At 28.4% G+C, this 13,725-nt stretch overlaps 1 protein-coding gene across 1 annotated transcript; it reads left to right on the top strand.

The window, feature by feature from the left end:
- Positions 1 to 2,373: 2,373 nt before the first annotated feature.
- LOC145032015 (uncharacterized) lies at positions 2,374 to 4,613 on the top strand. Its single transcript, XM_078980678.1, has 3 exons — positions 2,374 to 2,570; positions 2,664 to 2,785; positions 4,372 to 4,613. The coding sequence occupies exons 1-3, from the start codon at positions 2,395 to 2,397 to the stop codon at positions 4,377 to 4,379; spliced, it is 306 nt and encodes a 101-aa protein (XP_078836804.1). The 5' UTR covers positions 2,374 to 2,394; the 3' UTR covers positions 4,380 to 4,613.
- Positions 4,614 to 13,725: the final 9,112 nt, after the last annotated feature.

Below are 13,725 nucleotides of genomic sequence, written 5' to 3'. Positions count from 1 at the left end.
TTATGCATTAAGGGCTTTATTTGGAGGTTCCCTGAAGTTTAGATGCAAAGTGCTTAACCGGTTAAGTCATAAATTGAGTTTGGAGGATCTGCGGTTATGCCCTGCGTAACTAGAGGTACGTCCAACGTACCTTCTCTTTGGTCGCGATCCAGGTTCCTCGAGTATGCCTAACATAGGCTGAGCGTACTCCCCGTGTTCGTGGTTCTATAGGCCTTTGGGCTTGTTTCATGTTTGGGCTTTGGGTTTTTGTGTTGGGTTTTTGGTCAGAAGAATTTGAGAGTTTTGGGACTTTTGGACATGTCTAGTTGGGCCAAGATTTTGTATTGGGCCTTGTGAGCCTAATGGTTTTGGACTTTAATGGGCCCAATGGGCTTAGACCTTTGGGACATTTGGGTAAGGCCCATATAAACTACTACGTGTCTTCATTGCAAGTCGGACATTCTTTGTACCCTAGTTCGCTCCAACCTCATAGACTACTACGAGCTTAAAAATAATTATTTTCCATAATATCGCATTCATATTCAAGAATGTGTCTTTCATTGCATCATCAATGACCAACATATAGTGTTAACCCCCAACTATGTCTAGCCCAACCTTTTCCTTACCACCACACCTTCCATCTCAACCTTTTCCTTGCCACCACACCCTTGTTGGGGCCTCTTTGTCGACTACTCCCTCAAGTCTAACTACACCATGCCATAATATTTTGTCTTTACAATATAGTTTGCGGTTTTGACTTGAAATCGCACTGTACGTTCATAGTATTTTTTTAACCGAGCTAGATATTTTGAATGGAACTGATTGATGACTAAAATTGTCTTAGGTGCTGTTTGTTTTTTCTGAGGCAAAATGTCTGCAATCTGCGGACCACATCTGTAGACCTCTGCAGTAGAAGAGGTGGACCAAACGTCTGCAGTCTGAAAAAAGAAGACTGTTTGTTTTTTTAACATCTGCGGGCTATTAAAATAAACTGAAATCTAAATAAACTGATTTTTTAAAACTTCAAAGCGAATTTTTTATATATTTTTACGACTTTATTATAAATATATAAGAATCTAGATCAACTTTTATGTATTATTATATAAAAAATAAAAATAAAAATGGTATTAATTCATATACATATTTGATAAAAACCAACAACTTTGATTGCAAAGTTATAACTAAACATTATAATTAGTGATCAAAGAATTTGATACATAAATAGATGGAAATAAACTTCGATTTTTTCAAATAAATCTATTAAAAACGTACGATAAATATTTTCTCGAGAAATTGATGATACTCTATTAAATAAAGTTTTACAAAATTTTGGCAAAAAAATATAAGAATATATTATGATTTTTTTTTTCATATTTATATAAACAACTTCAACGACTATTATTATAATAAATTTTTATTTATAAATTTGTTAAAAATATCATGTTTGTATCGTCAAATGTTTTTTTTTAAGTTTTGTAATTTTTTTTTTTCATATTGTTTATCATTAATAAAGTTGGAAAAAATATAAATTAAAAAAAAACTTAAAAAAAATAAAGATATATATGTTTTTTTAAGCTAGAAGATGTCTGAAGATGTTAGAAGACTCTGGTCCATATCTGCGCCAAGAAGAGGGCGCGCAAACATTTTTAGGTCTGCAGTCTTCAAAAAAACAAACAGTCTGCGAAGACTAATGTCTGCGCGGCGCAGATAGAAGACGTCTCGCAGATCTGCAGACAAAAAACAAACACTACCTTAGTCATTTAATCAATTTAAGCTGACAAGCAAAAGTCGCGAGACTTGGTTTCAAAACTAAACAATGTATAATATACCCTAAAACTGATTATTGAATCTAAACATGTCTATATGTTACCTACTTTTTTATGACAAAAATTTGTACCCATTTTTTCAATAATTCAGGTTTGCATATTATTTTTTATTACAAATTTGCTAATTTTTTAAAGTATTATATTTTATACATTAATTTTTTTTTACAAATTCATTTTTATCGAAAATATACGTACATTTTTTTTTAAATATTTTTACCTTTAACAAAATTTGTAAATTCTTTACAACTTTAAATAAAGGTGAGAAAATGAGCTTGTCAGAACGAATAGGTAAAAATGAATTTATAAGCTTTATATTCATAAAAAAAAAATATATTTAGAAATAGATTTTATAAAAAGTTAGCTTGTAAAAGTAAAGTATTAAAAAAAACATACATAAAAATAAATATGTAGAAAATTTAGAAAGCAATTTCTAAAATTGAATTGATAAAATGAAATTAAGCAACTAGTAGATCCTAGATCGGCCCGACCCATTTCTACAATCTTTAAGAATTTTAGCCCAAATAGACTGCGGCTTAAAGCCTTGAACCCTTAAAATTGTTTTCAGTATTTCAATTTTCACACAAAAACAATGGCTTGGCGCTGCGGATCCCTACCGAGGTCGTTGATCTCCACCGCAAGATCTTCAACAATCCGTCGTTCCACCACCACTCCTCTCCCTCGTCTCCGTCCTCCTCCGCAACCAAGCCCTCACACTCACAGCCACCGCCTCCGTCCCGGCCCCACATCTTCCATCCCTGGTTTCGGGTAACATAAGTACCAATACGCATCACCATTTAGTTCTCAATTAACATGATCATTTAATTTCATTTCATTATTGCCTGTGATATATTTAAAAAGGACTATTGGAGGAGTAATTGGCTGCACTCAATCGCTGCTGCCGTTACACAGTGTGGTTGCTGCTGCTCGCTTAACGTCTCACGTCGCCGTAGAGGCGCGCGCTTGCTGCGAGCTTTCTCAGGGTAATGCCTTTGTTCCTTTACAATTAATGCTTTATTCTGGAAATTAACAAGGATGCATATGATGTGATCAACCATGATAGTGGACATATATGTTATTGTATCGAGCAATTCATACTTACCTCTAGACTCTTTAGAACACCTAAGATACTTGCAACATTTTACTGCAAAGCAAAATGGAAGAAATATCTTCTCAGAGTGGACATATTTGTCTTGTGGAGTTATTATAGAAGCTCATCAGTAAAGCACAAATTATAACGGGTTTGCCATAAACTAATCTCAAATGGTGGTATATGTGAATAGTGAGATACCCAGAACAAAGATGCCATAAACTAATCACTCTCTTAATATACAAATCATGACTCAAGACTGTATAACCATAGCAAACTAATCATGGAGAGCAGTTTAAATTATCTAAAACAACAATTAGTTTTGTAATCATTACGTTACAATCATTCAATATTAGTGAACCTTTTCTGCACTAAACCCTAGAATATAACAATTGCTATCAGACCAAGTTCAAGTTTGATCTGACAATGGCGTAAAAGATTGATGGTATAGAAAACAGTTTCAGTGATTGGATGGACATTTTCAAAATAGAAAACCAGTTTTTTGAAGCAATTGATGGATCAATTGACGTTGAAACAAATTGATCACTGATTGAAAAGCTAAATCAAAGAATTCAAGACATTGATGATACCAATTCAAATTACGATCAACAATCTGAATGATAATAGTCATTTATTAGCAATTAAAAGCAAGAAACCCAAATTACTTGTATTTGTATTTGAAGGAAGAGATCCAATAAGAGCTGAAAGTTACTTTAACTTAAACTGATTAACATAAAAAAAAACAAATAGAAGTCGATGTTATTTCATTTGAAGGTGATGCTTTGCGATAGTATTAGTTGGAAGTTTGAATACAGATGTTAACTGTTCATGGCGTATGTGTTGTGTTCATACTAATCTAAAAACATGATAAATAACACCATTACTTCACAAAGTTAAAAATAAAGTGACATTTACTATCAAATTGATACCCAGGAAACATATAATTAGATACCAAACTTAAAAACTCATACGTTTAATAACAAGCTTTTGGTCAAAGTGTTAGAACTTGGAATCAGAAAAAGAATGGGTCTTGACTGATTAAGAGTAATATGAAAAGATCAATGATAAACCAAAAGATTACAAAGGAGAAATATATATATTTCCAAATATTATCAATACCTTAATATTCCACGTTGTTGACTATTTTCATATCTTTGTAAAAGAAGATTTTGTCCCTGAAATCTGGCTACATGAACATACGAGGAATAGAAATGGTCAAACATATTTATAAACAAAGTCTTGATAGAAAAAAGTAAATAATATCATTTTCTGTTTCTTCAAATGATCATTGTCATGTTCATTTTTTTTTTTTGCTAATATCATTATGCTTACACAAACATTTATAATTTCGATATAAAATTTCAAATAGAATAATGGTTTTTTGTGGTTTATAACGTACTGGATTAAAACTCAGATATTCCAATTTTACAGAATATCTTTTTATAATAATGTAATTATATTAATAACTATTTGGTGTAGGTACTTAATGTTGCTTCTGGAACCATGTAGCAAAGCATTGCACTGTGTAAACCAACGGACAAAATAGTCATGTGGAACTTCCCTTTAGGTAAAAAAGGGTTTCTATGGATTCTGAGCCCATAGGTATTTTTTTTTTAGAATTTATTATTATTATATATTGAAAAAAAAACATTGTATAACTACTTTCTTATGCATTTTTGGGTTTATTCATCATTACTTGCTCCTTGCTTTTGCAAGTTAAATGCAGTGCATGTGGTCTTGTTTTTATGCTTTTTCTTTGCTTTGTTTGGTACAGATGATTTGTTCCCCATGATCATATGACTTAGATTCGTTACAATTTTATTCCTATTTCACGCTAAGCTATTATTCGTAAATATCCTTGGAAACTAGTTTTCTTTTAGGCCTAATAAAATTTGTATTTAAGAAGTGATTTTAAGTGTCAACTATCTAAGCAAATTGGGCTATTAAATTCTGAGTGCATTATACATATGTATTTAGTCAGATACATGACGTTTATTTTTTAAGAGGTAAAATATATGCAGTTTACGAAATTTGTTTGTAGAAAAAAAGATGGATCAAATGCTTGTAATATGCAGAAAGAAGATTGCCTTTTAACGTCTGCAAGCAATTAAAATAAATTGAAATATAAATAAATTGATTTTTTAAATTTAATATAGTTTTTCAATACTGAAATTTAAATAATTTTAGTTTTATAATATTGAAATATAATCAATACAACTACAATAACAATTTTTTAGAAATTGTTCATTAATATTTTGCATTAATTGCTAAGCAATTTCATTCTGTAACTAAGAGCATCTCTAATTTATAACTAATTTATAATATTTTCAATGTTTTTATTCTATTTTTATAACTAAAACATAATAATTTTTCATATTTTAGGTATATAAATAAAGGCTTGATATAGTTGTATTATATATTTTCATATTAAGATATGATTTGTGTTTGAAAAAGGATTAATTAAATTAGATGTTCTATTAAATATTTTAGGTAGACTAAGGTAAATTAGTTAAATTTAAAGAAAAAACTATTAAAATAATTTTAACCATTAGAGAAATCATTTGTTTAGAGGTTAAAATTAATAGATAGTACGGTAGCAATAACTTTAAATAACCATTGGAGATGCTCTACCCTATATATTTCTATTTTGTTAAACTACCATGTCTTTCAAACAAGTTTATATATATAGGAAAAGTGAATATACCCTTAAGGGTATATAAGCTTAGGTACCCAAACTCAGCATACTACGTCATTTTGTATCATATATAGACATTGTAATTGTCCAATGTTCTTATAATTCAACTTCTAACTTGAATTACTTCAAAGATTTTTATAAATTTCATATTTATCTTCCTCTTACATAATTGTTATTTTCAACAATAATATATATAGCCTAGTAAGTGTTCGATAAAAAGATGTGATGTAATAGAAAAATAATAATGAAAATTTAAAAATATTGAATATAAATCAAGTTAAAGATTGAAGTTTAACTATATTATAATGAACATATCAAACAAAACGACGTATTATTATGAGTTTGGGTACGTAAGCTTATATACTCTTAAGGGTATATTCACTTTTCCATATATATATATATATATATATATATATATATATATATATATATATATATATATATATATATATATATATAGATTCGGTAAGAAATTTTTTTTAGTAGGAAGGTAAGAAGTTTTTTTTTCTACATATTTTTTTGACGAACAAAAAAAATGAATCACTAGATGATTCATTTGTAAGATGATTCACAAGAAAAAATTCTCAAAAAAACATCTTTATGATTCATTTTTAAGTAAATTAAGAAAAAATCACTTTTATGACAATTTTAATGAATAACAACAAAATCATTATATAAATGAATCATCGAGATGTTTTTTTGATAATTTTTTCTTGTGAATCATCTTACAAATGAATCATCTAATGATTCATTTTGTTTGTTCGTGAAAAAAAATATGTAGAAAAAAAACTTCTTACCTTCCTACCAAAAATTTCCTTTTTATTTGATCTTGACTCTCTCTCTCTCTCTCTCTCTATATATATATATATATATATATATATATATATATATATATATATATATATATATATATATATATATATATATATATATATATATATATATATATATATATATATATATAATCAACGCTTAGGCTTTGAATAAGGTAGCCGGTTATTTAAATGATTTAGAAAATACAAAAACCTAGGTTTTATGATAAAATAAATAAAGTTATTTACTATTTTCAATATATTAAACTATAAAAAAAGAAAAAAAAGGGGCATGTATGTGTTTGTGAAAAAGGAAACAGGAAAGAAAGAAAGAAAATATCTATGCATGTGTTAGACCAACTCTAACAAAAAAATATTTAAAAAAAACACTAAGATGGTGACCACATTAAAATTTTACATTATATGAAATAATATGATAATTATAATAATGTTAAAAGTAATAAATATAATAAAATAATGAAGTTATATTGAAAACATAAATTTCATGTTAGGGAGATAGACACACCAACCATGAGGCTTCACAAAAATGATAGATGATTTTGAAGGTTAGAGCAACTCCAAACATAAACTAAAAAAATGTATTTTTAACATCAAAACATTTTTTACTCCAACCATACCAATTTACATAAAAAAACATATTTTAATATTATAATATAAACTATAACAATTAATAAAATTGTAAAAGTTATAACAACTAACCAAAATAGTATTAAACAACTCAAAAATGTGTTTTTGTGTGACAAATAATATTACACCAAATATAGAAGCCTTTATTCGATTACACAATTTTTGTTTTGAATTTAGTGGTCTATTAAAATGCATTTTCACACATAAACACTAGTTTTGTGTATCCATTGGAGTTAATCTTATAGATTTAGAGTGGTTTTTAAAGGCTTTGCATCATTTTAAAGGCTATTGGAGTTCCTCTTAAGTAATATACTATATTATTATTATTATTATTATTTTGCCTAAAAGATGTATGCGTAGTGACTTTTTTGTTTTTGTTATATTAAATTTTGACCAACATATTTTAATTGATAAAACATATACTTAATACCCTATTTAAAGATATCAACCTTACAAAAAAATTTACATTTTTGGCGCACAATATTTATTAAGTTAAAAAATTTAATAGATCTGCCATAAAAATGTTAAAAGAAACACACAACTGATGAAACAATGGCAGTATGCCACCAGGCAACATGACAACAAAGAGAGAAAAAGCATGCATAAAGAAGGCATATAATTGTCTCTGCAACTCAGCCTTGTGTTTTGATTTGAAATGTGTTGAAGACAGATACTTGTTTTTTACAACCTTAAAAGACCTCTACTATTTCCAGCAGCAATGCACAGAGAGAATATTAAGTCAGACATTATTACAACCATAATTTTGCTGAATAACCAACCATATCTGATATCATCACTTCACGCTTTTAAAGATACTAATACTACAACCATTTGTTCGATGGATATTACTCATACATCCCAACATCACAAAAAAGGCTTTAAGCAAAATGCGGCTAACTGGCCTACGACAATCATTATATCCTTCACAAAGCAAGAGCCAAGAGCCACCAAATTTCACAGTAGTCCATCATAGTCTCTATTGCATAACTAACAGAACTAAGCTACAACCATTTCAAATACAACACATGGCAACAATAATATAAATATAAATAACAGAACTAATTTTTTTTGAATATATATATATATATATATATATATATATATATATATATATATATATATATATATATATATATATATATTCAAAAAAAATTAGTTCTGTTATTTATATTTATAATAAATTAACGAAGTACCATACTATCAAATTTATAACAAATACATTAAGTCCTTAACAATTTAACAAACTACAAAACTACAAAATTCATGACAAATGCATTAAAGTTCTTAAAAATTTAATAAACTACCAAACTTCTAAATTCATACAAAGACATAAGTCCTTAACAATTTAGCAAAGTACCAAACTACCAAAATCCTAACAAATGCATTAAATCATTAACAATTTAGCAAAGTATCAAACTAACAAATTCATAACAAACGCATTAAGTCCTTTATAATTTAACAAAAGTATCAAACTACCAAATTCATAACAAATATCAAACGCATTAAGTCCTTCACAATTTAACAAAAGTATCAAACTAACAATCCTTAACAATTTAGCAAAATACCAAACTACCTTTTGAAGGGATACACCTATCTCATATATATTGGGCCTCTACAAACCGCTTGGTTAGGTAAATGAAAAACTAAATGAACCACAATATCAAAAAAACGAATGGATGATAGATCACTTTGAATTTGTAGAAGATTTTAATAACAACTACCTTTGCTTCCTTATATCCTTGACCAATAGTCTTTTTGCCTAAAGTTGCTTAAAAAACGTAAAAAAACTCTACTATTGGAGTATATGTATCTTTGGCCAAAAATCCTTTGACTCTAATAGATATCAAACGTTACATAAGAATTTAGTAGTCATGAGATTTCATCCCAACAATGTTAGTATTATTTTCTGTCACTTTCTTATTGATATTAGATCTAAACACATCCGATAGTTTAACATCTTTTATAAATTCACAAAAATGTTTTCGACCAGTGTTTGTGAATGAGTATTTAGGATGGGGTTTATATAACTTGTTACCTTTTTTTTCAACAATTTCCCTTTCTAAATTTTAAGATTTCCCAAGCTGACACGTGCATTTGGTGTGTCATTAGTCTTATCGTTCATCATAAGAGTACCCAACAAATTATCACACATTTCTTTCGATATGTATAACATCTAACTTGTGCTTCAGCTGCAGATTAGACCAATAATCAAGTTCGAAGAACATGCTTCATTTAGACCAATTCAACTCGAAATCATTCTAACCTCTCTTAGCACCTATTTTACCCGCTCGACGAGGCAAGATGTGATCTAGTTAACCTTGTATTTCTTCATTACCAATTTCAAGGAGCATCTATAGCTTCATGTTGCCCGTTAAAGTCCAAACCCTTTCTTTGTGGATTGTTAGCACCAGGAATCATCTGTGACCAACATATATATGACTTTATGTGTTAAATTGTATGAAGGAATGTCTTCATTGCAAGTGGTACATTCTTTGTACCCTAGTCCGCTCCAACCCGATAGACTACTATGAGCTCAAAAATAATTATTTTCCATAGCATCGCTTTCATATTCAAGAATGTGTCTTTCGTTGCATCATCGATGACCAACATATATAAATTTATGTGTTAACCACCTATGACATCAACGATAATGTTGACCATCTCGTTAATAGGAGCTATGTCATCTAAAACCATAAGAATTGTACTTTCACCGTGATACTTCCATTTAATATAATGTGGATTGAAACCATTCAAATGTATATGAAATTTCTTTATTGTTATTTGTATAAATTCATTGGTATCACATTTTCAACATCCAGTTTGACCTCTGCCGTCACTGTGTTCTTTGGATCTCTCGATAAAAGATTTGAGTCCTTGCTAGAAAGCGATATAGTTACGGTTTCAATAGTAGTCAATGTTTATCAATAGACATGATGTAACTGAAACATAAGTTAGGGTTTTAAGGCTTACTTTATGAGTACGAGAACTAAAAATCAGATGGAATATTCATATGGGTAAAGTAAACTAAAAACCGATGCTTCAAAAAGTAGCCTCAAAACAAGAACACAAAATCGAACAATGGATAGATTATCCACAAGGGTAAGCTTATAAAGCCAATTTTTGAGTACATTACCTTATATGTGAATATGTATTACATGATTGATCGTTTAAGAAAAATTTGGTAGTATTTACCATTAGCTCCCAAATTATATATAAAAATATTTACCCGATGAGCAAAGCAAAAATAGATTTTTCAAGGAATTAGTGAATTCTTTGTTGTCATATTATCTACATTTGTTATGTTGAGTATTCCAAAGCTTATAGGTTCTTTTTTTAGAACCTAATGATTATAATTCAATTAGTTGTATCATATAATCAAGAGATGCAATATTTAATAAAAATTGTTTTTCATCCATACATAGACTAAATGATATGGCTCCTAGTTCGGGTGAAACTAATAAAGAAGTTGAAGATGTACCTAATACAAATGAATCACTTGAGCTTCAGAGAAGCAAAAGAGAAAGAATCTAAATCTTTCGATCTTGATTTTCAGCTTTAGGGTTCATGAGAGGACATTGCATATTAGTATCCTAAAACATTTGAAGAGGATCCTAAAATATTTGATGATGCAATGAAATCTCAAGATGTTTTTCGAAAATAAACAATTCACGATGAGATGTATTCTATCTATGACATTACTCATGGTTTTATTTGATCATTCTAGGTTGCAAGTGGATTTTTAAAAGGAAAAATGTAAGATATACATAGATTCTTTGGTTTACTCTCTCTCTCTCTCTCTCTCTCTATATATATATATATATATATATATATATATATATATATATATATATATATATATATATATATATAAATAGGCAAAATGTAGAAAAATACAACCATTTATCTCCGGTATTAAGAAAACCTCGTATATGTTGTTTAGATGCAGAAAGCTCTTATAATTTCAATTGCCTTTCAGATTATCAATATATATATATATTTTTTAAGATGTTATCGATTGTTTTGTGAAATTACATTTCTTTTATTCTTTTTTGGTTTACATAGAAAAATAAAATAAAAAAACAACATTATTTATTTTTGTTTGAGTAATTGACGTTAAGCAAATGATATATTTCTTACGTTTTACCTTAGATAAAAGCCAACACCATTTATTTTTATTTTTATTTTAACTTAAAAACGAAAATGATAAATTTTATGTCACAAAACAACTAGCAATTACTTTTTTTTTTGGATATTTAGGTTAATATAAAAGCTAACTAAAAATATAAGAGTTATTCTAATCCAAACAATCCAAACAAAACATATGGTTTTTTATTTGTTTTGTTTTGTTTTTTTCCTTGTTTTTTTTTTTTCCTTGTTTTTTTTTTTTTTTTTTTTTTTTTTTTTTTTTTTTTTTTGAATACTGATAGATAAATAGTTATGTTTTTTACATTTATCAAAAAATAAAATATTTAAACATATATAAAAAAAAATATAAAACTGTATCACACTAATATACATTAACATAAATATTAAATATCAAAATAAATTTGATTTTCACCGGAAATGTGCCGTTTTCCGGCGTCCTTGGAATGAAATGAGTTAATTTAGTGGTGTGACTTCGACGGGGTCTGAGGCAGATTTGGTAGGCCTAGGAATCTTAGGTACTACATAGTCTACCTTAAAATATTCAAAAAAATCCATCCCCTTTATCGAATCCAATGCCCCAAATGATGCATCAACTAGCAATTTCTCCACTATATGCCTCCAGTGTTGCTATATTTACTCGTTTTAGTATCATGCACTACTGATAATTTAATTTGTAAAGTTTTGTTATTTATTTATAAAGATTCTGTAATCATATATTAAGTACATTATTCATGTTATATTCAACTTCAAATCAAGGTTAAATGAACTAGTAAGCTAAAACAATGTCATTTCTTAACAAAAACATAGATCTTTAAGTCTCAGGCTTATGAATTTGGGAGAGTTATTGATAATGCAATATATATATATATATATATATATATATATATATATATATATATATATATATATATATATATATATATATATATATATATATATATATATATGCCTTCCAAAGACAAGCTCGATGATGATAGACTATCAGGTGTTAAGTTAAAAGAGAAGCTAGATACTTAATCCGATATAGGGCATGTTCGATACAGAACGTTTGAGATCATTTGAGAGCTTTTAGCTTCTAGCATCCGACAAAACATTTTGTTTTGTACAAAAATCATCGTTTGACAATACAAACTTTTAGCGTTTAGTTTAAACAAACCACTCTAAATCCAAATGTTATTTCATGTAGTGTTTAACAAAACACTATAAGTTACAAGCTACCTGCTAACAACTAATTTTATCGAAGACACTGATAATGTAAGAATGTAAGATATATATATATATATATATATATATATATATATATATATATATATATATATATATATATATATATATATATATATATATATATATATATATATAGTTTTTGTTAATCTACTCGATATGAAATACACTATTAAATAATGATGAAATCATGTAATGAACTTGAAATTTTGTTTGAGATATGCAAGCTGAACAACGATAAGTGTTTTAACAATTCTTGTCTATTTTACCTTGTGTATGTTAATACCGCAATAATGTTGATGGTATTGAATTTTTATGGATATTATTTACTTTAACGTAAAACGTTAATTTCAATTTTTGGGTAGAAAAGATTTAATTGAACTTTAATTTTTCGATCACAAATGCATCCAATTGTTGAATTAATGCATTAAAAATTTCACAACAAAATGTGTTGTCGAGTTGCGCATATCATACCTTTGCTAGGATAATCATTAGTTACAAACAGGAGACAAGACTTGTTAAAAGTCCATAGTAGATATGTAAGAGAATATCTATAGGGGTTTTGCCCCTTCAATGGGGTGTCAAAATAGAGGAAGGGCTCATGAGAAGGAATCAAATGGCTGGCTTGTGTCTTTTGCTCAAACTTAGGCACAATAAACTTAATACTAGGTTAGGAAAAACCAAGAGTAAATACTGTTATTTATGTCAATGTTTATCATATAATTAATATTAAATATTATGTCGCGTTACATGTAGGGCCATAACGTGAATATTTCTTTATGTATCGACAATGATGTTAGTCATTTTAGTGTCAACGACCATTTTAGATAAGTAAAATTAATACAAGTGTCAAATTTGCCGGTTGAGCTAATCAAAGGTTTGTCGAAGGTTGTAGTGGGATGCAAGGGGGATATTGGTGGGGATGTCAAAAAGTGAGTGGATGTTGGAGTAGGTGTGGTAGTGTTTGAGGTGTTGGGTGGGTGGTTTGAATATATGAGGTGATGAGCGGAAGATATTGAGATATTTTTAGCATGTTTGTTGCTTGTATCGAGAAAAGAATATGAGGGAGGTGATGTACAAGTCATTGATATATACGCGAAGACACTTTTGTCAAATGTTACATGATGGAAATTATGATGTTTTTGGTTACGAGATTAAGGCAATGGTATCCACAATCATTGGATGGGTACCCAAGGAAAATACATGGAGTTAATGGAGGAGAGAGTTTGTGCAGAGTGTTGAGACGAGGGTACAAAGGCAACTGAAGACACATAAATAGTTGTGAGAATGTGCTTTTTGGTAAAGCCT

Source organism: Lactuca saligna, chromosome 2 (assembly GCF_052625555.1).
Source record: "Lactuca saligna cultivar CGN05327 chromosome 2, ASM5262555v1, whole genome shotgun sequence".
Lineage (NCBI taxonomy): Eukaryota > Viridiplantae > Streptophyta > Magnoliopsida > Asterales > Asteraceae > Lactuca > Lactuca saligna.
Note: the sequence above shows the minus strand (reverse complement) of the source record. Positions and strands in the feature narration are given on the sequence as shown.